The sequence below is a fragment of the Xenopus laevis genome, chromosome 8L, assembly GCF_017654675.1.
Source record: "Xenopus laevis strain J_2021 chromosome 8L, Xenopus_laevis_v10.1, whole genome shotgun sequence".
NCBI classification, from domain to species: domain Eukaryota; kingdom Metazoa; phylum Chordata; class Amphibia; order Anura; family Pipidae; genus Xenopus; species Xenopus laevis.
The window spans coordinates 79,080,472-79,108,371 of record NC_054385.1 but is presented as its reverse complement, the minus strand read 5'-3'; the positions used below and the strand labels follow the sequence as shown (position 1 = coordinate 79,108,371).

The 27,900-nt window shown below is 40.4% G+C and overlaps 1 protein-coding gene across 3 annotated transcripts; it reads left to right on the top strand.

Moving 5' to 3' along the window:
* The first annotated feature begins 12,409 nt into the window (after nucleotides 1–12,409).
* ddx24.L (DEAD-box helicase 24 L homeolog) lies at nucleotides 12,410–26,491 on the top strand. 3 transcript variants are annotated; one of them, NM_001088931.1, is given in 10 exon segments: nucleotides 12,478–12,502; nucleotides 12,749–13,030; nucleotides 13,033–13,468; nucleotides 14,543–14,908; nucleotides 15,610–15,763; nucleotides 15,847–16,362; nucleotides 17,408–17,483; nucleotides 25,120–25,308; nucleotides 25,411–25,540; nucleotides 25,642–26,491. In NM_001088931.1, coding segments are annotated over 9 exon segments (2,124 nt in total). In that variant the 5' UTR covers nucleotides 12,478–12,502; nucleotides 12,749–13,000; the 3' UTR covers nucleotides 25,869–26,491.
* Nucleotides 26,492–27,900: the final 1,409 nt, after the last annotated feature.

Genomic DNA, 27,900 nt, shown 5'->3' with positions numbered 1-27,900 from the left:
CTGTGACGTCAACATAGTGAGCGCGTTTTCCCCTCCCACCTGAAGGCACGGGAATGCCAAAAGCGTTCTGAACTCCTGACAGACTTCTTGCCCCCTTGGCCTTTGTTGTGACCAGTAACACTCATAATGTTTCGTAAGTGTAACCAGGTCACACGAGTACACTTACAACAAGCCCCGGCAACTTCTTTATAGATTATGGTCGTGGAGATATTAAAACCAAGGCAGGGGGTAGAAAAATGGGCCGCTGACCAGGCAGAAATCATAATCTTGTGGCCCTACAGTTCATCAATATTGCTTTGTGATCCGTTACATTTTGGAGCTGGACCAATGGACTAAAGTCGTTTAATCACTTGTATTCCAAAAATAATTACTAAGAAACTTAAAGTCCTCCAAATAAGTTTGTTGTGGTTGGACAGCGGCAAGTCCTACATTCTGATCTCACTTGATACTCAATCTAATGTCTTTTGTACTGTTGTGTACATTTCTACAAGGGGCCTTAGGCAAATTGCTTCTCTGCTAAGGCTAAAGGTGGCCATACACGGAGAGATTCGGTTGTTTGGCAATGTCGCCAAATGAGCGGATCTCTCCCCATATGGGCAATATCGGGCTGATCCAATCATGGGCCCTAGGGCCCAACTATCGGATCCTAACAATGGGTAACGGGCGATCGGATCGCGGGACCGCATCAACGAACAGCCGCGATTCAACGGGATTTTTAGTCCAGTCCAATTGACATCTGGCTGACTTTCGGCCAGATATCGACCGGGGAAGCCCGTCGGAGGGCCCCATACATGGGCTAATAAGCTGCCGACTCAGTCTGTCGGCAGTTTTATCAGCCCATGTAGGCCACCTTTAGATATCATGGTCACTTCATGCAAGTGTTGGCCTTTGCCAACTGTAATTGAATGAAAGTGTCCTGATTTTACACATAGTCTGGCGTACGTAGCCTGTGTCCTACCCCAAGAACTGTCCCTGGAGGCACTGTTACAATTCGATACATCTATAGCAGCAGTCGTTTTCTTGTTTCTTTTCTTGTACGTCTCTTTTACTACAGCCTAAAATGTCCCAGGTGGTGTGCAGCACTATCCCAAATTGCAGTCAACAGGAAGGTGTTTGTAGGTTAGAGTGAAACCCCACCACAGAATAGATGAAAAAAAACGTGCACCTCCTCACCATTTATTGCAGTTTGTCACAGGGACAGATAGTTATAATATAACTTTTACTTCTCTCTTAAAAGCAACAACATTTTTAAAAATTCATTAACCAGGGTCTAATACACATATCAGCATGTGAGTGCTGACTGACACAATTTGTAGTACACCACAAAGATGTCTCTGTATCCATTACATTTGCCAACAAAAATGAGGCAAGTTGCAAACAGAAACCATGTGCTAGGCTAATTGAAACCAAGTATGCCCCAATTGCATCCAGTGTGCTTATTACCCACCCACCATCCCATCTATCGCTAAAGCTAGCCATACATAGGGAGATTCACTAGTTTGGCAACATTGCCAAACGAGCAGATCTCTCCCCAATATGTCCGCTTTTAGGTGGGCGATATCGGGCTGATTCTATCATGGGCCCTAGGGCCAAATGATGGATTCACAATGAGAAAAATATGGGAGGGCAGATCGAGGGCTGGATCAATGAACCGATACAGTCCTCGATCCAACGGGATATTTAAACCTGCCCAATCGATTTTGCCAGGATCAGGGAAGCGCATTGGAGAGGCCCATACACTGCCCAATAAGTTGGCAACTTAATCTGTTGGCAGTTTATATCCTGCCCAAGTATTGCGTAATGAACAATAGCCTCAATAGGCGCCGGATACTGCTGAGACCTATGTATAAAATGCTTCTTTCCTTTTATCACAGAGAATTTTGTTACCTTGCACCCGCATATTGTTAAAAACACACACACTATAGGAAAAGCACATTTCTCTCCTCACACCGTGAAGCTTTCTTAAAGGCCAATGCTAATTTGGTGGGTTTTCTTTCTGCCCTACAAACACTTTCCTACTCAGTTACATTTGATACATTAGCTGATTTGTCTGATGCTAAAAAATGTAGCAAGTAACATAAACAGATTTGAAACTCAGAAATTTGCCTTACTGAGCTGCTAATGGGAAATATGAGAGGAAGTAAACACAATTTTTAAAACTTGTATTTAAAAAAAATAGAAAATAGTAGTATTTTAAGATATCACATTTTTTGAAGGTGATATGCCATGTATATATTGGCAGTAAATGTATTATCTGCATGCACAGGAAACCTGGTGGGAATTATAATGAATTTAAATGCATCTAGCTTATGGTTGATTTCAAGAAGTTGACATTCATGAGGCTCTTACAATAATACATATAAGAGGCCCAGTGATTGTATAGTAAACAAAAAGCGCTGGAACCAAGTCTATTTAATGCACCTGCAGTAAAAGAATTGAGTCATTTAATGTACGAGCATTTATTCACTCATCTGTGAAATGGACCTGCAATTGATGGTATTTTATATACTGGCATTGTCACTTTACTTTCTAAAGGAATTTGTCTGATCAATTATATGAATTATATAATTTCACTAACATTAATATTTGATTGTGAAATATAATGATGCTTGTATGTAATATTCATGCATTTTTGTGGAAGAGGAGTAGTGGCTCTTGCCTCAATTACTTCGCCATGGGCAAAGTTTGCATGACCATTAAAATAATGGGGGCCTAATGCAAAATGCATCAGAACACTCCAATGCATTAACCACATCGAAAAAAAAAATGTTCTGTAAAGTTTATTGTTATTGCTACTTTTTATTACTCATCTTTCTATTCAGGCCCTGACCTATTCATATTTCTGTATGTTATTCAAATCAATGCATGATTGCTAGGGTAATTTGGACCCTAGGAACCAGATAACTAAAATCGCAAACCGGAGAGCTGCTGAATAACAAACGAAATAACTCAAAAAACACAAAATAAAATAAAAAGAAAACCAACTGCCCAATTTCGCGGAATATATCTTTCAATACCATACTAAAAGTCAACTCAAAGGTTAACAACCCCTTTGCATCTCACTATAAACAGGCTGGTAAGAGGTGGGTAGGCTTGCTAAACCTAGACTGTTCAAGTACAGGCCTACGTGTCTGATGTATGCTTCCAAGATATTTTTACTACTTTTGCCCCCAGCCTTCCTATGGGCTCCAAAGACTTCATTGTGTAACATTACCATTTTACTTAAAATCATTAGAATTGTTAATCAGTTTGGCACCTCTTTTGCCTACTGTGCAGACAGTATGTTCTGTATATATCTCTAGAGACTGTTGATATAATGGGCAAAGAGTTTTCTTTAAAGAAATTGAATTGGAAGCAATCCATAGAGTTTCTGAAACGCAGAGTTTCTGAAATACACAGTTTCTGATAGCAATTATCAGTAACACCCATATGAAAATACAGAAGTGCTAATTATCTGAACCTAAAAAAAGCTCTTTGATGTTATCCCAGTTTCACTGTACCTCCGCCTTGATATATAATCCCAGTGTTTGTGTGCTCTTGGTTGCTGTGATATTACAAGATTTTAATCTCAGACAACCTCATGGCACCAGTTTAACCAGGGTTGGGCTTTATCCCATTTTTCTTCCTGCTGTCACAAATATGTTGTGACGTTTGGTATTTGAGCTCTTAATAAGGTGTTGACAAACTTTTAGGCCTTGTTTACAGCATTTAAAATGATATGCAATTATCACAGTTTAGCTATCATATCATTTCAAAAGGTTAGTTTACACAAATTAATAAACTATTCTTAAGAAAGGACTCCTTAATTATGGCCAATTATTTTATTGATTACATTTTTTATATAAAGATTACTGCAGCAATTCTTGTTACTGCAGAGCAGTTACGACCAATTACTCATCTCCCATGTGTTTCCTAATTGGGAACATCTATGTTTAGCAGCAGTTCCAGGTAGTAGCTTTATAGAGGCTTATATAATACATGATTTTATTAACCTTTCCTTTCGATTAACAAACCAAATGCAGAATATCAAGGCTGATGATAGCGTGCAGGCACCTCCATAAACTAACATTAGAAGCACTGACTCACTACACAAGAACCTACAGTTACGCAGGACTTTGCTACAGACATGTCTTAATTATGTTCTGAAATAATGTCTGTAAGGAATAGATTTGAAATTCACATCCTACCAACAGGCCATAATCTCAGTGTCTGTCCCATGTGGCTTTATTGCTTGCCTCCACTGGCTGATACACCCAGCATGTTACTCTCAATATATATCTTCAAATGTGCCCTGATGAGGAGCACTGCAATTAAAAATTACTATGTATAACTGTCATGCCTTTTTAGAGCAAAGTGCCAGTATACCCAGCATGCCATGTTGCAGCAACTTCCTAGTGCAATCAGAACTTATGTGGCATGGGAGAGATAATAGACAAAAATAGAAGCCTTTAAAACAGTCTCTGGCCACAAATAATAGTAGTAATATTTGGTGGCTATAAGTGTGTGTGCTGGGGCGGAAAATTTTATATGTACTGTAAATGGGGACTGTAATATTGTGATCCTTTAATTACTATTGTATAAATCATTCTGCTTTATAACCAGTTTTCTTTGGGATGTAGAATAAAGTGAAACTCATGTAATCTCCTGGAATGTCAAGGCACATACTGTCAAGGACAATAGTCTGTGTCTTTATATAGCAGGTGCACTGCTACTATAATCATATATCCTAGATTAAAGACTAGGTATGGACACCTTTTTTCATTGTGTTCTTGGCTTTGCTTCTGTCTGAACTAATATCTTATGGGATTTGAAGATATATGTGTAAGTATATATTTATAAGTCATATCAGTGGTAATTGGGCTTACACCATATCATTTGTCACCTTATCACCTGAGCTGGCTTAAATATGTATAAAGCCCATCTCTTCAGCTTCTCTTCTCACAGCTGCACAAGCATTCAGTCTTTTTTAACCACTAGTATGGTCAAAGTGGCCTGTGAAAATACAGCTGCATTCTGAGTATTGTTGCTTATCTTTACTAGTATAGTTATATGGTTGAAAGGTGAAATTATATTTCCATTTGTCTATAAGCAAAACCTTTAGCCATAAAGGTCGGCTGGTGGTTTCCAGAGGATGAACACCATTGCTATGAATTTTATTTTCACACTATCAGGTGTTCACCTCCCTGTCAAACAAGTGGTGACTGAAAATGGGATGTCCTTCATCCTTGTTGTTTATTCGGTTAGGGATTCAGTGGCAGACATTTTATTTTGGATTTAAACAAAAACAGTTTTTAGAATTTGTCCACCCTCTTTCTCCCGAAATGTTTGCACTGTAGAAAAGTGCCTCTGCAGCCTCCCCTAGTTCAAGCTATGCAGAACACCTATCCCTATATTCTTGTTGTTTGTATTAAAGAGAGCCAAAGGAGAACTGTAATTATGGCCTTCTTTAATGCAGGACTACAGGTTATAATTACAGTAATTATAGCTCCACAGGACACTATGATTTATCAGGGGAAATATCTGGTATCTTGCCCGGGAACTTAGCATACTGCAACCCCCTAATAGCTAAGTCCTAACATTTATTCAAATGTTGGAAAATGTACATCAACTTTGTGCTAAATCAGGAGCTTATTTACATTTACTTAGCGAGCTGTCTTATATAGTCCAAGAACAGCCATCCTTTGTGGCTGAAATTTGTAGATAAATTAGAGGTGGTTTGCCTTTATGTTAATTTTTAGTATGTTATTATAAGTATGCTTTAATTGGTCTTCATAAGACTGTAAACTCTACGGGGCAGGGACCTCCTTCCCACTATTAATCTAACCACATAGCACTTAATCTCTTTGTCCTGATATGATTTCTGTGTATATTTATTATGTGATTTGTCTTCCCTGTGTATACTTTTATATATATTGTACTTTTATGCACTGTACAGCGCTGTGGCTTCTTAACAGCGCTTTACAAATAAAGTTATACATACATACAGTACATTATTTATTTTTCTCTCTATTTATTTTTCAAGCAAAGAAATACAATCGATAAGCATTTACTAATATCATTGTCATAAACTACTAAACTTTTAAGAGGTGCTGGGACTTCATTATTTATAATTTATTTAATTATCTGCCTTTTTCTTTTGACTCTTTCTAGCTTTTAAATAGGGGTATTTGCACAGAAGAGCAAACTGAAAGCCTGCTAAATAATAATAATCATAATGCGGGATCTGTCGAATGGGTATATACTGTACAGATTATTTCTATGAATGACACTTGTAAGCTTTAACAAGCAATGTATTCAAAAATGAGTAGAACAATAAATATCCTTTCACCTTGAATACTTATTGCTGACCCCAGTAATTCAGTTTTGAATTAGAAAACCACTGCACTTGTGGCCATTGACAAAAAATCTGGTGTATATACAGTATAATTACAGTGAAATGCAGAGCCAGACCCACAGCTCTTGTTTCCTTGGTGAGCTTCACTAACAAAGCACTTGTATTATTACTGCAGATAGGAATACAAGCACAGGAGAAAACAAAGTCCTATTGTAATCACTTTCCAATGTGAAAAAGGAAACCTGTTACAGCCACAGATAATAATACTCTTACGTTTGGGGAAAAAAAGCATAAATACAGAGTTAAACAGATAGTTCTATAATAGTAAACGGTTGTTACTTCTATTACAGAATATGCTGGCTTCAAGGGAATATTTATGGAAAAAAATACATTTAATAATGATGATAAGTAGCACTAATATGGTAGGTGATTTGCATCAGCCCTCTGACTTACACGTTTCGACAACAAAGTGGTATCCATCAGGGGAAAAAATACAATAGCAAGTAAAAAAAGAATTAATGAGTGCTATGTCCATGCAGATTTTATGCCTTCATAGTGTATGAGTAACATTCCTTTGGACCCGATCACTCGGTGATGTGACTTTATAACCGCTTTCTGTTTTACAAGTGGAGTGGAAGAGCTACATAGCTCATGCTGGAGGCTACCCAGTAGAATGCAAATGCATTCCATTTGTAGTAGCTCCTATATCTGAACTGGAATGCAAAAAGTCCTAGTGCATTCCAGAATGTGGTATCAGTAGAATTATACGCAGTGCCAATTGGTCTATAACTACAGTGATTTGTTCTAAATATTAACACATTACAAAACACAAAATGAGCGAACAGTAGCCAAATAATACACTTTGAAGTCGCTGATATAAAGTCACAAGGGGATGCTGTCCCAACATATATGTGTCTTTTAAATGAGAAATGCATAGGGCTTACTACAGTACTAATAATTTGTGATTCATTTTTTGAATAGAGTGTACAATCCTGTTTTCTTAATTGTTATTGTTCTCTCCAGAGACATTAATGGTCAGCCTCCACTGGATTTGCACCTCACTATCATTAATTTGAGTGTGCACCTTCTAACTCTATTTTGTCTTGTCCCTCTGACTTGAACTGAAAATCAAGAGCAATGCTCTTGCCATGTCCATCTCTGGTTGCTATGGTCTTTGCAATGAAACACAGGTCACATAAGATGCCCATCATCATCACTAGCTCTAAGTGGCCCAAGCTTGTGGTCTTAAGGAAGTGACACACAACATAATCAAGATAGCGTTAGAAGACAATCTTTGTGGATAAGGTAATGTGTATGACTTTAAAACATGGGGATAAATTCTACACTGACAATCAACATTTTATATGCTTGCTGCAAAATTTCAGATCAAGTGTACTCCAGTAGTCAATAGGTATGCTCCAGCATTTTATTTGAGTTTTATGTATTTTAGAAATATCTGTGATGTTAAAGGTAAAGGAGAGCACCATGTGGTACAGGAACCAGCATGTGCCTTTCAAATATGTCTCTGCCTTTACAATATACCTTGCTCTTGGAGTCCCCTCTTCTCTATCTTCAATAGGAGATCCTACAGAACACCATCACATTTCTCACATGCAGTAGCCTCCCATTTAGCAAAACCTCTGCCAATTTACTCATGGGTGATGCCTGCAGCATCTGTCATAGGAAGTATGTTTCCCATTCATTTGAATTAGAAATGAGAGCAGGCTACCAGGTATTGGTCCAATTTGGTTACACAAATATGCAGTAATTTGACCATGCAAAATTGCAGAGCAAAAGCCACTGGTTGAGTAGTGAGATCACGAGGTGAAAGCACAGACTTGTGTGTTCAGGGATCAACCCCTGAAACCTGCATCAAATTATCTTATTTGTGAATGAAGTTTATTTATTATTTTTTTGGAGCAATAATGGCTTCTACCAATAATATGAATGCATTCTAATTTGCAGGTAAACATAAAATGTATCAGAAAATACATTAAATTAGAACTAGAATACTTTTGACCCTTATAGAAGTGCTATACTGTATAATGTTTTAGGGTTCTGTACTGGTTCAAGGCAACCACTTTCTTTTAGCAGCGAAGAGCTCTGCCTCCAAACATGCCCCTATAGCTCCCATCTACTTTTCTGCTGATTCACAACACAAGCTCTGTTCTGCTATTGGTTACTGAGCTAAGGGACTGACTCAAAATATACTGTATATATGAATATAAGTGTAAATATACAAGGCTGATAAGTAATTTACTCAGAATGTAGTAATCAGTCCTGTAGCATCAGCCTCTATGACAGGTAGACCTAATTTTCTGTTTGATGATTTGCAACGACTGGTAGGTTTAGCTTCTCAAAAGCTGCCCAGAGCTCGCTGAGCAAGTGCACTATCGCTGACATTACTAACAAAAGATGGGGAGCTCCTGTGACAACATTAAAGACCTGAAGCATTACTGTTACAGACATTCTGAAGCTTTCATCTGCAATGCATATTTAAAATATGGCATACCTAGCCATATTAATTTATAGGGTTCAGTTCTGCTATCATACAAGTATGGGATCCCTTATCTGGAAACCCACTATCCAGAAAGCTCTGAATTCCAGTTAGGCCTTCTCCCATAGAGTCAATTTTAATCAAATAATTCACATTTAAAAATCATTTCCCTTTTCTCTGTAATGATAAATCTGCACATTGTGCTTGATGGTAACTAAGCTGCATTAAATCATATTGGCGGCAGAACAATCCTATTGGGTCTATTTAATATTTAAAAGATTTTTAGTAGACTTAAAGCGCCATTCCAAATTACAGACAGACCCCTTATCCATAAAAATCCAGGTTCAATACCTGTACACCCATTGGAACTTGCATAAGGTATTAATACCTAATAACACAATAATGCTCACTTTCATCTTATAGATATGACTTGCCTTAAAGTCCATGGCAGTTATGTAAGGCCAACTGTGTCAATGACACTGCACATGCTCAATGTATTCTGGACTGCTGTTGAGTTTAGGGGTTGTTAGTAATCATCCAAAGGTAAAAGGAGTGGTTACTGAAGGTTACTGTTACTGAAGGTTATTCTACAGGGCTTATTATTAATTTATTCTGATGCAAAATGTAGTTTTTTATGATGCATGTTATGTGAATCTTAATTAATTACTAATTAATCGTATATGGTGAATTGTATGTTGTATCTACACTTCATATTTCAGGTTGGCCCCTAAGCTCAAATAAGATAACTTAGTGAGCTTAAATATATACTCATGTGGGGTTATTGCATGTTTAATGACTTTTATGTGATTCCAAATAAATACACTGGTTTTTTTTGAGCAAGCCCTAAGGTAAAATTAAGGGTGCTTTCTTACATATCTTTGGGTCTTTAAAATAAATTAAGCAATTTTATATATGTATGCAGTCTTATGTAATATTAAGGGCACTTTGTCTTGTATTTAAAAAAAATACCTAGTGCAGCTTCCATTGCAAGAAAGTACATCCACATGCCTGTAATGTTTGAGGCTACTCTGGTATACTTCCACTTCTGTCAGACTGACTCAGCCAAGTACCGTGGCAAGGGTGAAAACAATGTACACAGCCAATATTTCACAAGAATGGTTCTGCTTCTACTTAGGACAGTTGTTGTATTGGTTACCACACGTTGGTAGGCAGATTCTGGATATTTGGATTACTACTAGCTACTTTGCTAAAGGTTGCCAAGCCTCTAAAGCTGGCCACATACAGGTAGATATAAGCTGTAATTCCGCCCCTTCACAGACCATTCGCAGGGCAATTTCAGCCCCCCCCCCCGAGGATGCCACATTGATGCCACCACCCACTCTCCCCCACTCTTAATCTTTAAACAGCCAAGTGATGCAAGAGGACGACACATTCTAGTGCAGAGAGAGCACATGCAAAATTCTGATTTAAAAATAGAAATTTAGCTCTTTAAGTTACCATGAGCAGCTGGGGGACACGTCTGTCTAAGTAAAGTTTCTCAACTTGTGTCATGGTTGAAGTGCCCAATCTCAACTGCCTCCCTGACTGGTTTGAAAAATCTTCCGGGTAAGGACTGCATCAACACGTAGATGCTCACCTCTCTTGACAAGCCTGCATAAGCCTCACTATATCCGCCCTTAGGACCAGCCATCAGAATGGCACAATTTGATGCCAAATAAGCATATCAAGCTGTGTATGGTCAGCTTAAAGTGGACCCGTTACCCAGACACAAAAATCTGTATAATAAAAGTCCTTTTCAAACTAAACATGAAATCCAATTTCTATTTTTTATTAAAGCATTCATAGCTGTTGTAAGCTCATTTAAAAATCTCAGCTGTCAATCAAATATTGTCTGCCCCGCCTCTATGCCATGGGCATAGAGGCGGGGCAGACAATTACTTTCACTTTCCATTCAGCACTTCCTAGATGTCACTGCTCTCCCCACATTCCCCCATTCTCTTTACGATTTAATTGTGTAACCAGGGCATCGGGATGGACATCGGGTCCCCTATTCTGGTGCACAAATAAGATTCTGAGATGATACAAGGCTTGTCTTAAAAACAGTGTCCACAAAATGGCTGCTGCCTGCTTGCTATCATTTTGAAATCCCAGACTGAAGGAAGCAAGATTCAAATAATTTATATAGTGTAATTAAAGTTCATTTTGCTTGACTAATGTGATAAAATCGGATTTTGAATAATTTTTTTGGGTGACGGGTCCCCTTTAAAAGTGTAAGTGGCCATTATCAGAACAATTTAAAAAAAAAATACTACACCATGTTTTCTTTAAAGGCGGGTTCAGCTTTGGTTAACTTTTAATATGTTATAGCATGGCTAATTCCAAACAACTTTTCAATTGGCTTTATTTGTATTCTTCTTCTGACTTTCCAGCTTTCTAATGGCGGTCACTGACCCCATCTAAAAAATGCTTTGTAAATCTAAAAATGTATAGTTATTGCTACTTTTGAGTACTGGTCTTTCTATTCAGGCTCTCTCCTATTCATGATTATTCCAGTTTTTTTCATATCAGTGCATGGTTGCTAAGGCAATTTAGGTCCTAGCAACCAAATTGCTGAAATTGCAAACTAATAAAAAATGAAAACCAATTGTAAATTGTCTCAGAATCTCACTCTCTACATCATATTAAAAGTTAATTTATGAGTGATCCACATTTATTTATATATTTAATTAACACTATTTTGGCTGATGGCCTGCTACCACTCTGGATTATTTTCAGATGATGAAACTCAAACTTGGCTGGACAAGTCACATCTCCCTGGAATTCCCTATAGCAGGGTTGCCAGGTTGGCGGTTTTTCAGTCAAATTAGGCTACTAATTTAAAGCCCAGGCAAGTTTTGAAAGTACAAACTAGCCAAGGTACGGATTTGGGCTACTTTTTGGGCCTTTGGCTGGTTTGTACTTTGGAAACCAGCCAAAGTTTTTTCTTGCCCTAATGTGCCAAGCCTGCATCTCCCAATGCATGTTGGATAATGTAGTAGTTTAACAATTTGCCAAATGCCAAGTTTAATGTAAGACTGCAATATGTAAGACTGCAATACCTAGCATGCAACGGGACTTGTGTAGAAGTCGGGAGTTACCAGATTTTGGATTCTGTACCCCAGTCTCCTGTCACGCTTAAGTATTCTAACATTTTCAGGTGACTTTAATCAACTTCAGGCAATTTTGGGGCAAAAATCTGCTGGCCACCAAAATGTCTAAAGGTTAACCTGTTGTACCAATTTTTATTGACATTGAATATGTATTACAGGCCCCTATACCTCCTGGGGCTACCTCTTTAGTTATGTCCTGGGTGAAGGGGTGAATCTGTCCCATTTTGCTTCATGGTAAATATTTGCAAAACAGTGAAAATTTGAAAAAGTTGTAATTAGACTTTTTTTTTTTACTGCACATATTGTGTTATTTTTGGCCTTTGAAGTGCTTCTTGACTAGTTTTGGCCTGGTTTTAGCTGCTTTTGAAAATTAGACCTGGCAACCCCTGCTCTACAGAGAACTCAGAGAACTCATTGCTGGGAAAGTCATCGTGTATTTTGCACTCATGCGCCTTGTCAGTAAAGTTTTCTCTGTCGCAGCGAATGACGTCAGTCTGTAATGGCGACTTCCTGCCAAACTACATGTGCTTGAGCTGCGGAGATCGACGGATTGCTGTACCTGTAAGTACGGATCAGTTTGTACTTGTTATATTTGGTAAGAGATCGTGCAGGTTGACATGGTGAACATTAGATTTACTTATGATCGTCGGTCTAGTCATCTAGTGGCAGCGGGGCTTTCTGCTTCGTCTCTGCGTGCGGCTGCTTTGGAGCTTCTGTTTCTAACCCTTATTGTAATTCTTAGTTTTTTTCTATACACTAAAAGCGACTGCAGTAGAGGAACATCTCTAACTATATTTATGTTTTCAGGTTTCAGAAAAATGAAGACGCAGAAGCAAAAGCCGCGCTTTAAGTATCGCCCTAAAGTCCAAAAGAAAGGAATCAAGATCACAGGACAGTGGAAACCGGTGACGATAGATCCAAATCTTTTTGCTGATGAGAAGCTAGATGAAATCGTCTGTTTCGAGGAACTCACAGATTATGAATTTGTGAAGTCTTCTAAAGAGTTAAAGAAAGGTTTCAAGAGAAAACATGGAGAAGTGGAAGAAAAGTTAGAAAGTGATGCTACTTCAAAGAGCAAGAAAAGAAAAAAACAAAAAGCAGCCTCAGAGCCCTTACAAGAATCCAAAACAGAGGATGCACTGCTGGAAACTGAAGATGAACACGAGGAGTTTGACGTGGGTGTTAAAAGTGAAGATGATGGTGAAGAGGTAACCAAAGATCAGCTCACTCAAAAAGTAAAAAGCAAAAAGAAAAGAAAAAAACGAAAGAATAAAAAAAATACCAGTGCTGAAGAAGATGCTCCACCGCCCCACTCTGCAAAAAAATCCAAGAACTGGTCTGAAAATGCTCTAGCCCACACATCTAGTAAAAATGCTGATGTTTCTGCATGGAAGAATCTGCATGTACCAAAGGTTGTTTTAAAAGCGCTGAGCTTCCTTGGGTTCACATGTCCAACTCCTATTCAAGCTTTAGCTCTGCCTTCAGCTATCCGGGATAAAATGGATATTCTGGGTGCTGCGGAAACAGGTAAAAAATAATGATATTTATATATCTCAAAAAAGTAATAGTCTGACGTTTTGGTCCTTATTAGGACCTCTATCAAGGATCGTACACAAGTGTTACACTGTTTTATAATGTATATTAACAAGTCTGAATGTTCTCCTGTAAATTATCTGTTTGCTCCTCACAGAGGTCTGTGTTTATTTTAGGCATCTGAAATACCTTTTAAAATTTCATTGCACTTACTTGCTCACCAGCGGAATTGTTTGACTTTAAAATAACCATTTGCAAAATTTCGATAGATGCTGTATATTTTTGTGGTGGTATACAGTTTAAAAACCCTTCATGTATATGCAGCTTCTAATCAAATTTTGGACCTCGAAAGAGAAGACTGAATGGAAAAAGTCCAACACATGTTAACAATATTTTTTAACTTAGATAAGTCGAGTGAATATTAAATGAAGTAGCTCTGACAGTCGCTGGGCAATTCTCTTGCAGTCTGCATATTTGCCTGTAAAAATGATTGCATGGTGTTGGAAAGAAAACCTTGCTTCCTGTATGTGACCAGAAAGGTATGATGAAATTGCGAGTACAGGGTGCATAACATTTGTATATTACAAACACACAAAGTAGTGCTACACAAACCTCACCACTTTTTGTAGTGTCGGGTGCCAACTGTGACTTTGTCTGCTCAGGTCCGATCCATACTTCCAAAAATATTTCAGCAGCACTCCGATATAGTGAAAATTCAATGTTTCAGTCTTAACCAGCTGTTTTTCAAGCTTGATAAAGGGCTAGTTAAGCCCAAAACATTGCTTCACTTGCTGCACAAATAAATTGAATTTTCACTGTATCGGAGTGCGGCTGAAATATGTTTGGAGGAAACATTTGTATATTAAATACATTCCTCCTTGCCTGGTTATGGTACTCCATCACATTATTTTTAAAAATATTTACTGGTGGAATTGTCTTTATAATAGTTTTACCAGAATTGTGCTGCTACATCTAAATATTTCAGCATCTCTAGGCAGTGGAAAGTTGCACAGCTGCCTGTGCTTAAAAGCAACTGCTCTGTCCATTTCTATTTATTTTTTTTCATAGGAAGTGGCAAGACTTTGGCTTTTGCTATCCCCATGATACATTCAATATTGGAATGGCAAAAAAACCAAGAATCTGGAGCAGCAGAAGGTGAAACCGAAGAGGAACCAACAACAAGTGATGTGAATAATGAGATTGATGCGACAGAGAAGCAAGAGCAGGATATGAGTGAGAATGAAGATGTGGAACAAGTAGAGGACAATGATGATGTTGTTGCAGAGAATTTTGATATTAACTTCAATGATATGTCCTCCAGTAAAAGTGGCACTTGGGGTAAAGAGAGTCCGTTGCTGGGTCTTGTGGTAACTCCTACCAGAGAGCTGGCTGTACAAGTTAAGCATCATATTGATGCTGTTGCCAAATTTACAGGTGAGTTGATGGATCTGGTAATGTTTGAAACACACGTCGAACTGCAGTGCAAACAGATCAATATAAATGCTATTAAGAAATACAGACAGTTGGCTCTTGTCAGTGACCTCGATAAACAAATATCTTTTCCACTTCCAGGCTGGGAATAGGCAGAAAAAGCACTACTAATTTAGAATGCTTACAAAAAAAAGTAGTTATACTAGAAGGTTGCATAGAATAGGTCTCTGTCTGAATGTCGCTTTTAAGTTTTTGGTTTTTAAAATTGCAATATATAGCATTGCATGTTGGTAAGAAAGCGAGGTCACTGGCCCACCCTACATTTACAGGGGGTCTCACCTATTTTCTCTTTACCTTGCTTTCAATTTTAGCCAGTAAATTTGGTGTATTTTAAATGTATACGTGCATTACTACATGCAGATGTGTGCCCTTGCTTTAATATCTTGGTACCCCACATAAGTGTCATGACATCCTTTGCAGTCAGAGTAGTAATGGATGACTTACAAGTTTTACTGTAAACTCATCTCAACCTTTCTTCCTTGCCTAGTACAGAATGCATCGCTACCCTCTTATTTACCAACCTATGCTGAATTAGTCATTGTGTAGTGGTTTTTTGTGTATAAATGCTTTATTATGGCTCGTTTATTTTATATAATACAGTATGTAATTAGACAGAGCAGCAGTGATACTGAATGTTGTTTTAGGCATCAAAACTGCAATCATTGTTGGTGGAATGGCCTCTCAGAAGCAGCAAAGGTTATTGGGTAGAAGGCCAGAAATTGTGATTGCAACACCAGGCCGCTTGTGGGAGCTAATTGGAGAGCGACACCCCCATCTGTGCAACCTTAGGCGGCTAAGGTATGATACTTTATTATCCCAATTACCCGCCCCCCAAATTTTTGATAAACATGGTGTTCAAAGGTCTGTAAAAATTTTTTCAGGTGTCTTGTTATAGATGAAGCTGACAGAATGGTTGAGAAAGGCCATTATGCTGAGTTGTCGCAGCTCTTGGAATTGCTGAGTGAAGTTCACTACAACCCTAAAAGGCAAACTTTTGTCTTCTCTGCCACTCTGACACTGATCCATCAGGCTCCAACTCGTTTGCTGCAGAAAAAAAGGTTCCAAAAAGTTGACAAAGACAGCAAACTTGTTTCCCTAATGGAAAAGATTGGCATGAAGGCCAAGCCCAAGGTAATTGATTTAACGAGGAAACAAGCAACTGTAGAAACACTAACCGAGACCCGAATTCATTGTGCCACCGATGAGAAGGACTTCTACCTTTATTACTTCCTGCTGCAGTACCCAGGCAGGTCGATGGTCTTTGCAAACAGCATTGACTGCATCAAACGTCTGACTTCTCTTCTTACGATCCTAGAATGTAACCCACTCCCCCTGCATGCAAATATGCACCAAAAACAGAGGCTAAAGAACCTGGAGCGGTTTGCTGAAAGAGAAAGGTGAGACCTGGTCATTTAAAAACTTGTTGCTAATAAATAAAAGGTTTGTTAATGTTTTTTGTGCTGTCGATAAACCAATATTGCAGCATACGTTTGAAACCATTATAGCCAGAGAAAGACTTGCTGACATGTCCAGAAGGGCAGTGAAATTCAGCATTTACTATGCAAGTGTTAACACGTCTAACTCGTATAAATTAAGATACTAAAGCGATTCTGACACGTTCCTATAAAAATCATAGGAACGTGTCAGTATGAAGAAAATGCTGCACACAAAATATTTCCTGCAAAGCCCCCCCCCCCCCTGCAAGGCCCCCCTCAAATACGCCCCCAGCCCTGCACACCTTTCTCAGCCGAATCCCTCCCTGCACTGACTGATCTTCCGGTTGCTTCACTGATGCAGTGCTGGGGGCAGAGCGATCCTTCCATAGGCTGAAGTCCTGTTGTGATACATAATCAGCCAATGGAAGGATCGCACCGCCCCCAGCCCTGCGTCAGTGAAGCAACCCGGAAGATGTAGGAAACAGTTGAAGAGATTTAGTCAGCATTTGAATTCAGTTGAAGAGATCTTTTAGGTGGGTCGGAGGGTCGGGTGAGTGCGGGTTTGCGGGGCTGGCTTTACGGGGAAATATTTTGTGTGCAGCAGTTCTTATGATTTTTATAGGAACGTGTCAGTATCACTTTAGGTAACAATACACAACAGTGGTTATATATTTGTCCCATGCTGCCCTCCTAAAAACCTGCATCTAGTCTGATGCAAAGAGCATTAGGCCAAGATCCTAGCTTACTCAGGCAACATGATTACAAAGTATGTCAGTTAATGACTAGGATTCATTGACGTTATATAACGGCAGCACAGCTGAAACAGCAAATAAAGCATGCATCCATTCTGCCAAATCTACAGTCTACCTGTGCTGCTAGGAAATATCCTCAAAATTTGCTTCATTGTGAGTCCTGAAAAAAAGTTAATAGATAATGGGGTCCTCATCATAATTTAATAAAATAGTGCAAATATCCAAAAGAAATGCTTGTTTTGCTTTCATTTCAGTTGTGTTCTGCTGACTACAGATGTTGCTGCTCGCGGCCTGGACATCCCCAATGTGCAGCATGTTATTCACTATCAGGTACAAGTGTTTGTTTCACTTTGTACAGATTCTAAGCTTATATACATATACAGCCCATGTAATTTCTTTCTATATTAACATATTTTCTATATAGATGCTCAGATTAAATATATATAGCCTCCTATATAACTTAACGTAAAACATTACATTAAAGGGGTTTTTCATCTTTGAAGGGATACTGTCATGGGAAAAACATTTTTTTTCAAAATGAATCGGTTAATAGTGCTGCTCCACTGAAATCCATTTCTCAAAAGAGCAAACAGTTTTTTTTATATTCAATTTTGAAATCTGACATGGGGCAAGACATTTTGTCAATTTCCCAGCTTCCCCAAGTCATGTGACTTGTGCTCTGAAACTTCAATCACTCTTTACTGCTGTACTGCAAGTTGGAGTGATATCACACCCTCCCTCCCCCCCCCCAGCAGCCAAACAAAAGAACAATGGGAAGGTAACCAGATAGCAGCTCCCTAACACAAGATAACAGCTGCCTGGTAGATCTAAGAACAACACTCAATAGTAAAAACCCATGTCCCACTGAGACACATTCAGTTACACTGAGAAGGAAAAACAGCAGCCTGCCAGAAAGCATTTCCCTCCTAAAGTGCAGGCACAAGTCACATGACCAGGGGCAGCTGGGAAATTGACAAAATGTCTAGCCCCATGTCAGATTTCAAAATTGAATATAAAAAAATCTGTTTGCTCTTTTGAGAAATAGATTTCAGTGCAGAATTCTGCTGGAGTAGCACTATTAACTGGTGCGTTTTGAAAAAAAAACATGTTTCTCTGTCGTCTTAGGGGGACACAGGGACCGATGGGGTTAAGCTCCATCCTCCAGGAGGCAGGACACTTGATAATTAATTTAAGGGGCGTGGCCTACTTGGCTTAACCCCGCACACTGTGCTCAACAATCAGTTTTTCAAGTGTCCTGCTACCAGGAGGATGGACTTCCCTAGAGTGGGAGATATTCTACGGTCAGATTCGCTGACACCCGGGGTGAAACCTGGAGCAGGGCTGCCTGCATCCTCAAGGTTAACCCCCATCATGGATAATTTCACCGGGGTCACTTTCTAGCGTAATAGCTATAACGACCATCCAGACAGTGCCTGCGTCCATTGGGTCGACAGAGGGTCTGGCCGCAGTGAAGGTACAGTAGGTGAATGGTTTCTACAATGGCCATTATGCTATTGTTGCTCCGTTTATCACAGGGGCCCCCCCCCCCCCCCCTCCTTCCCATTCCTTATCCGCACCTAGCAGCTGCCCTCCTAACAGCTTCACTTGTCTGCTTCACTAGGGGAGGATATATATATATATATATCTCTCTTTCCTCTAGTCGTTCCTCATAGGCAAGCTAAGCAGCATACCTTACTGGAGGAGTTCCAACAGAGGCTCCGTGTAAGAGGAGAATCATGGCGCATGTTAGGAGGAGGGCTGAGGTTGGCTGGCATCGCGGCGTTTTGGCGCTCAGCGCCATTTTGGATCCGGTCCGCAGTGGAACGCAAATGCGTTCCAGCGGCCATTTTGGTTCCACAAACGCTGCGGAACACGCTACCAGGAGCGCGCTCACACACTCCAGAGTGCTAGCAAGTGCAGGGAAGTGGAAACGGAACCATATTGGCCTGTTGTTATATCTGCTAAAGCACAGATATCTGCTGTTACAGTAGCTGCTACTTGTTTCAGCCCTGCACACTGTCTCACCTCTCAGGTGATTCCATGGCAGAAGGTAGGCCAGTGGGTCTATTTACCAGGGCGGGGGGGAGAGCACCCACCACAGCACAGGTAACCTATTTTACTTGTACAAAATGTCAGACAAAAATTGCGGGGGGTCAGAGTGAACCGCTGTGCAGACCTTGTTCAATGGGACAAGCTAATTCAGCAGCTTCAGGGGACAACCTTGTTCCAACTGGGGCACAAGAAGAGAACACTGAGTCAGGAACTCCCCCACACCAGCCAGGGCCCAGCCGGGTGCAAGATATGGCGGCCCCTCTCTGGGCAGTTCAGCTTTCACAATCCCTAGCATCTCTACAAGGGCTTCCAGCCATTGCAGATAATTTAGGAAAGGCTTTGGCTAAGTTCAGTCAGAAACCAAGCACCAAACGCAAACGCTCTGATGATTCCAAAGGCAATACCCTAGCGGATGCATCACCAGACGAGTCGTCTGTAGATCAGCCTTCTTCCCAGTCAGAAGGCGAAATTCTACCCTCAGATGTGTCCTCAGGGGAGGAAGAGGAGAATCAAGAAGGTGACAGAGATCGTGATTCCCAACATGATGTGGATAAAATCATTAAAGGGGTGATCGAAATTCTCAATATTTCACAAGCACCAAAACAAACTGAAACATCCAGATTATTCAAGAGACAACATAAATCCACAATAGTATTTCCATCACACGAGCAGTTGATGGATATGATACAAGACGAATGGAACAATCCTGAACGAAAGTTTCAAGCTACAAGAAAGTTCTCAAAAACCTATCCCTTTTCCAAAGACCTAGTGGAGAAGTGGACAAATCCACCTGTAGTGGATGCTCCAGTATCCAGACTGTCAAAATCCACCACTCTGCCAGTAACTGACGCGGCTGCTTTTAAAGATCCATCAGACAGACGGCTGGAGGGGTTCTTAAGAGCAATCTACTCGTCCTCGGGTTCAACCCTGAGGCCCAGCTTAGCATCAGCCTGGGTGTCCAGAGCTATTCAAGCATGGGCGGAATCACTGGTCAAGGACATCCAAGAAGGAGTACCCAGAACTGACCTAGTGTCTTCTGCTCAAACTATTGCAGAAGCAGCAGCCTATCTCAGTGACACCACCCTTGACACCTCACAGATCACTGCTAGAACATCAGCCCTGTCCATAGCGGCACGCAGAACATTATGGCTTAAAAACTGGTCAGCTGACCTAAGTTCCAAGAAATCACTAACTTCGTTACCATTCAAGGGCCAACGGTTGTTTGGAGAGGAACTTGAGAAAATAATTTCACAAGCAACAGGAGGGAAAAGCACCTTTCTCCCTCAGGCGAAGAATAGATCCACAGGAACAGCTAGACGTGGAAAATTTTTTCGTGGCCAAAGCGGACGTTACTCACGTAAAAGCAGTCCACCGCAACGTTCACACTTTCGGAGCAAAACCAATGATAAGGGCCGTCCTCCATGGAAGGCCAACAAACCCTTCAACAAACCCACAGGAGACAAGTCTGCCTCAGCATGACGGGGCATTCCTTCCGGAATCGCTAGAACAAATAGGGGGCAAACTACTACGATTCCGGGAGGTGTGGATCCATCACTCTTCAGATGCATGGGTCAACGAAATAGTCACAGAAGGCTATCACCTCGACTTCACAAAATTACCCCCCAGGAAATTCCTTATGTCCAGAGTACCATCTCATCCCAAGAAGGCTCTAGCCTTTCTACAGTGCATTACCAAGCTGGAAAACACTGGGGTAATTATACCAGTGCCACAGCCGGAGAGATTCTTGGGGTTTTACTCCAATCTGTTTATAGTACCGAAGAAGGACGGGTCCTTCAGGCCGGTCTTAGATCTCAAACAGTTGAACAGGTTTATTCGGTCCATTCGTTTCAAGATGGAAACACTTCGTTCAGTGATACGAGGAATGGAGCACGGACAGCTCATGATGTCGTTAGACATCCAGGATGCATACCTCCATGTTCCGATTTGGGCACCTCACCAGAGATATCTCAGATTCGCCTTTGCGAACCAACACTTTCAGTTTGCGGCACTTCCGTTTGGACTGTCCTCAGCGCCCAGGGTGTTCACCAAACTCATGGCGGTATCGGCAGCAACCTTACGCCTACAAGGAATATCGGTGACACCATACCTGGACGACCTTCTTCTGAAAGCCAGATCAGAAGAGAAGGCCAAGGAGGATCTAATCAAGGCAATTCGACTTTTGCAGAGCTTCGGCTGGACCATCAATTGGTCAAAGTCCAATTTACAGCCCAGCTACCAGATGATATTCCTAGGCCTGGAATTCAACACAATGACACAAATTGTATGTCTTCCACTAGAGAAACAATACAAGATCAGAGATCAAGTACAATCACTGATTTCACACCAGAGGCCGACAGTCCACATGGCGATGAAAGTACTGGGACTGATGGTGTCGACCATCGAGGCGGTACCGTTTGCACAGATTCACCTACGAGCCTTGCAAGAGAACATACTCTCAGCTTGGAAAGGAGGTCTCTTGTCTCGAGTAATACGTCTCTCTCAGACAACAAGGGAGAGTCTCCAGTGGTGGTTGATCACGGACAATTTGACCAACGGTCAATCCTGGGCGACTCCAAATTGGGATGTCATCTCCACAGACGCCAGCCTAAAAGGCTGGGGGGCCACATGGAACAACCTATCCGCACAAGGTCAATGGTCTCTCGAGGAATCCAAACTACCCATCAACATCCTAGAGTTGAGGGCCGTAAAGCAAGCGCTACTACATTGGTCTCACCGTCTTCACCAAAGACCAGTTCGCATACAAAGCGACAACGTCACCACAGTGGCGTACATAAATCGTCAGGGAGGAACACGCAGCAAAGCAGCACTGAAGGAAGCACAATTGATTTTGGGATGGGCCGAGACCAACCAAGTCCGATTGTCGGCCATTCACATTCCAGGTGTGTCCAACACAAAAGCAGATTTTCTCAGCCGCAATCAGGTAGAACCGGGCGAGTGGGAACTTCATCCGGAAGCCTTCATGATGCTAGTGGATCTCTGGGGCCAACCGCAAATAGATCTGATGGCCTCCAGAACAAATCGAAAGGTTCACACGTTTTTTGCTCGATCCCGAGACTCACTAGCGGCAGGGGTAGACGCCATGACTCAACCCTGGTCATTCAACCTGGCGTACATCTTCCCTCCGCTTCCAATGCTACCTCGAGTCCTCAAGAAGATCAGACAATCCGATATCACCGTAATCGTGATAGCTCCCTATTGGCCTCGAAGAACATGGTTCTCCGATCTACAAGATCTGTCGATAGACCAACCGATCCGGCTTCAGTGCAGACCAGACCTGCTCAGCCAGGGCCCAGTAACACACCACAATCCCGGGCTGTTCGCTTTGACGGGATGGCTGTTGAGGCATCCATCTGGCGAAGAAAGGGGATAACTGAAGAAGTTATATCAACAATGCTAAGAGCACGGAAACCGACTTCTTCCAAGTCCTATCACAGGGTGTGGTTTTCCTATTTCACTTGGTGTGAAGAACTCGGGTTTACTTTTCTGGAACTCAACATTCCTAGGATACTTTCCTTTCTACAGCGAGGCCTACAACTAGGCCTCAAACTCAGTTCACTGAAAGTACAGATATCGGCATTGTCTATTCTGTTCCAACACCGGCTCGCAACAGATGATACCATACGGACCTTTCTACAGGGAGTGACACATGTAAGTCCTCCATTTCATCCGCCTGTTGCAGGTTGGGATCTCAATCTGGTGCTAGAGGCCTTGCTTGATCCACCGTTTGAACCGATGCATTCAATTTCTGATACCTGGCTCACGTACAAGACTGTGTTTTTAGTGGCAATTTCGTCTACCAGAAGGGTGTCTGAACTGAGTGCTCTATCCTGTGATCCGTCATTTCTGGTATTCCACAAGGACAAGGCAGTTTTACGAACAGTTCCTTCATTTCTACCCAAGGTGGTATCATCCTTCCACATTAATCAGGAAATTATAGTTCCATCATTGTGTCCAGATCCCAAGAATGACAAAGAACGACGTCTCCACAATCTAGACGTTGTCAGGGCACTTCGGTGGTACCTTGAACGGTCAAAGCCCTTTAGGAAATCTCAAACACTATTTGTTCTTCCAGTTGGTCCTCGTAAGGGCCTTCCAGCTTCCAAGACAACCATTGCCAGGTGGATCAAACTAACCATCAGTCAAGCTTACCTGTCTAAAAGAAGGACACCACCACAGGGTGTCAAAGCTCATTCCACAAGAGCAATGGGAGCATCATCGGCATGGCGCAATGCCGCTTCCTTGGATCAGATCTGCAGAGCGGCTACCTGGTCCTCCGCTCATACTTTTACTAAATTTTACAGACTCGACTCAACATCTTCAGCTGAGGCCGCTTTCGGTCGCAAGGTGTTGCAGTCTGTTCTACATTAATTACGTTCATTGGCTCGTCCCACCCTGCTGTTCTGGGACTGCTTTGTTAAGTCCCCATCGGTCCCTGTGTCCCCCTAAGACGACAGAGAAAATTGGATTTTTTTGATACTCACCGTTAAATCCATTTCTCTGTAGTCGAAAGGGGGACACAGGGCTTCCCGCCCTCGGACGAGCCGTTGACCAGATGGTCGTGTCCAGGATAGTCCCTGGCTTTCATTCTGTCATAGTTATTAATCGGTTATAATGTTCAGTTACACATATAGTTAAATTTGGAACAAACTGATTGTTGAGCACAGTGTGCGGGGTTAAGCCAAGTAGGCCACGCCCCTTAAATTAATTATCAAGTGTCCTGCCTCCTGGAGGATGGAGCTTAACCCCATCGGTCCCTGTGTCCCCCTTTCGACTACAGAGAAATGGATTTAACGGTGAGTATCAAAAAAATCCAATTTTTCCGATGACAGGATCCCTTTGAGTTAATTTTTAATATGATGTAGAGAATCATATTCTGAGACAATTTGCAATTGTTTTAATTTTTTATTTGTGATTTGAGTTTAGCTTTTTATTCATCAGCTCCGGTTTGCAATTTAGTCTGGTTGCTAGGATCCAAATTACCCTAGCAACCATGCATTGATTAGAATAAGAGACTGGGGTATAATTAGAAGAGGGCTTGATTAGAAAGGTGAACACTAAAAAGTAGCAATAACAATACATTTGTAGCCTGACAGCGCATTGGTTTTAGATTGGGTCAGTGACCCCCATTTGAGAGCTGGAAAGAGTCAGAAGAAAAAGGCAAATAATGAAAAACTATATAAAATAAAAAATAATGAAGACCGATTGAAAAGTTGCTTAGAATTGGTCTTTCTATAACCTGCTAAAAGTTAAGTTAAAGGGGAACCACCACTTTAAATCTATATTTTATTATATTAGCAGTCTGGTGGCTGGGCATAACAGCAGAGGGTGCTCATGTGGCATTTCATATTGCTCATAAAAGCACTCTTAGTATAGTGTATTTCATCTCTTAAAAGAAATACAAAGTGTGAATAAATAGCTTGTAGTCAACAAAAACATAGTTCATGTATAAATAGTTTAAAACCACTAAATAATACATGGTTTAAGTGAGTGTTTTACTTCATCCCATGCACATTGTAGTTCCTTAAAAGTAATTCTGATTGTAACAAACATACATTCTCATTATTTTCCAAATGTATACAACTAGGATATTGCTGCCCATCAATTCATAGAAATAAAGGGGTGAACAGCACTTGTGGGGAACATATTTCTGATTGACATAGGAACAGGGAAAGTAAAGAAGTCTGAAAATGCCCATGATATTAGTCAGCCCTACATGTTCATAGTGTATAGCCAAGAAGTCTACAGAACTGGAGAATGAAAGAAATTTGTTTAAAATCTGCACTTTAATGTTTGCTGTTTAACATGCTTAAGCTGTGTTTTTTTTTTCCTGTAGTTTGATTACCTACGCCTGTAAACTTTTCTTCTAAATTTGTCATCTATCACATCTACACAGGTTCCAAGGACATCCGAAACATATGTGCACCGAAGTGGTAGGACAGCTCGGGCATCTAGTGATGGGCTTACCCTACTTCTTATAGGCCCTAATGATGTGATCAATTTTAAGAAGATTTTCAGGACCCTAGAAAAAAATGAAGAACTCCCAATTTTCCCTGTGGAACCCAATTGCATGTCTGGCACAAAGGTAAAATAAATCTCAACCGCTCAAACTATAAACCCAAATTTATAGTGTGGGGTGAGATTTTTGGCAAACCGTAAATTAACTCGCTATTATATTTACCAATAGGAACGTGTTAGCTTGGCCAGAATGATAGAAAAGATGGAATATTTCAACTGCAAAGCCAAACAACAGAATTCCTGGATCCAACAGGCAGCAGAAGCACTGGAATTAGACCTGGATGATGATGCTTTAATTGGTAAGGTTATATGCCATCTGCTAAACAAAGCTATGTGTTTATATCATGAAGTACTGACTTTCTGCAGTCGGACAGTTATTAATGTCTTGGTTGGTTCCTAGGGGGGCAGCAAAGTGAAGAAGATGAAAGGATTAAACAGAAATCGCTGAAAATCATGAAGAAACAGCTAAAACAACTCTTGTCTCAGCCGATCTTTAGGAACCTCTTAAAGACCAAGTACCCAACACAAACTGGGAAGCTAGCCCTGCCCATTCTCCCTGCAAGCCAGTTAGAAACTGCTCTACTCACCATCTCCAAACAGAAAGGGAAAAAAAAGAAAAGTAAATAGATGCTCCCTTTATTGTTTTAGGCTAAATAACCGTGTTTTGCACGACAATTTTTATGATCTCTGGAGCTGGGACTTAGACACATGAAACTGCTCGCCTCTGTTTAAAAATACATTTCCATTCAACAAAGGCTTGATAAATGCGCTCAGATCATTGCTGTAGTGGTGAACTGGGCGTATTGGGGTGTTTTGATGCAGTTTCCCACAAGTTTTGGTCACCACACTGCTGAAATCTCCCTATGCCCCCATTGCCGTCTTAATTGTGACAATTGTGTGTAATAATGTGACTGCTTTTTCCAATTCAAAAAATGCCTTGGGCAACACACAAAAAAACCTTTTCATCATTTTTATCTTGTTTTGATAGAGGAAATGAAGATGTAATTGTATGTGTCTGAAGAACTTTCTCATGTAAATCAACTGCAGTTCTACATTCACATATTGCTACAAAACAGACTGGCAGATTTCATCTATGAGGATTTATTCTTTAAATGCTTAAGTTTAGCAGGTGGGGAGTATTCCTGATCCTATGTAGATCCAACTATGTTGTATTTACATGTTTCATGTAAGAAACAATTGAATACATATTTCTGTATAACTAATATCTATTAAAAAACATCTGTTTCTCACATTTTTGCACTCACTTATTGATATGTCTCAAGTGACTTTCTTGATGGGAAATGAGAAATACAAAACAAATAACTGCATGTAGGATACAAAGCAGATGTCTCATTCACTGCAGGTTTGTTAGCAACTTGTCTCATCAGTCCTCGCTTAGAATAATAAATCTATTAGAATCTGATGGGTCTTTTCACAACGTGTTAAATGGTAAATCTTTGCTGGTGTCTCAAATTGGATGATCAGTCATTGTACAAACATCCCAAAAAGAACTTTGCTATGATGTGTTTTCGAATTTGTGGTTTTGCGGTAGTATAAGGGTAGGCATATATTAACTATTGGTAAATGTGAGCACAATGAAAGGAATACAAACACAAGAGGAACAGATCAGATGAAGGAAATGAATGTGGTTGATATGTGATTTTTTTTTTTTTTAATAGGAATAGGAAATATACTTATGTTCTTATGTATGAGTCACAAGATAGGGAGTGGAAGATGCCTATGTGCCTCCCCTCACTAATACAGTGCTAACACAGTCAGTTCTGTACCAGCAAAAGGGAGCCAACGGTCTCTGCACTTGTAAAATGTAGTTCAGAGGCCTCTGGCTATTTGCACAGTGCTCCACGCAGTGGGCAAAGTGCAAAAGAACTCTATTTTGAGTTAAAAAACCATGCAGCTGTCTGCTCAAGACAATTGGAACAAATGTTATGCAGACTTTATTATGAATACTGTAAAACAAGTTAGGCATATTTAAAGGTTATACATCCCTGTATAAACAGTGCATGCTTTATGTGCTGCTGCAGAGCCACTGTATTGGTAGATCGTTCATATAAAGAGCTAGACTAGATCTTTATACACTCCTGTTATACAAATTCTATAGAAAGTTACAGGAAAAGAAAGCCAATTCTGTATGTAACAAACCTGTGCACAGAGATCTGCAACAGTCATTCCTCCTCTAATAAACTGCTGGTAGAATTCGTGTGGTTCCTAAGTCAGGCAGAAGTCTCATGTACTGCACAGCACTGTCTGAGGAGCACTGCTGGTTGAAGGCTGTTAGAAGGCTGGGAATAGACCCATTTTGTTCTGCTGTTCTAACTACTGCTATATATTTTTTGAAAGACTTGCACCTGGCACAATTTATACAGTTCTCAACTTGGCAGTATGAATCAGTAATCTACTGAGTTTTGTTCTGACTAAACATTAGTTCTAGACATGGAATGGCGAGTGCTATAGATTCTGATAGACAGAGTAAAAAATATCAAAATACTGTGCATTAAATTCATGTTACACGGTTTTTTAGTGCAGTTTGACATTACTGACAAGTGTTTTCCTAAAGCAAAATCTGTTACTTTTATCATTATTCTAATGTACTAAATTCTTGGGCACATTCAGTTAAATGAATACACCCAAATACATATTT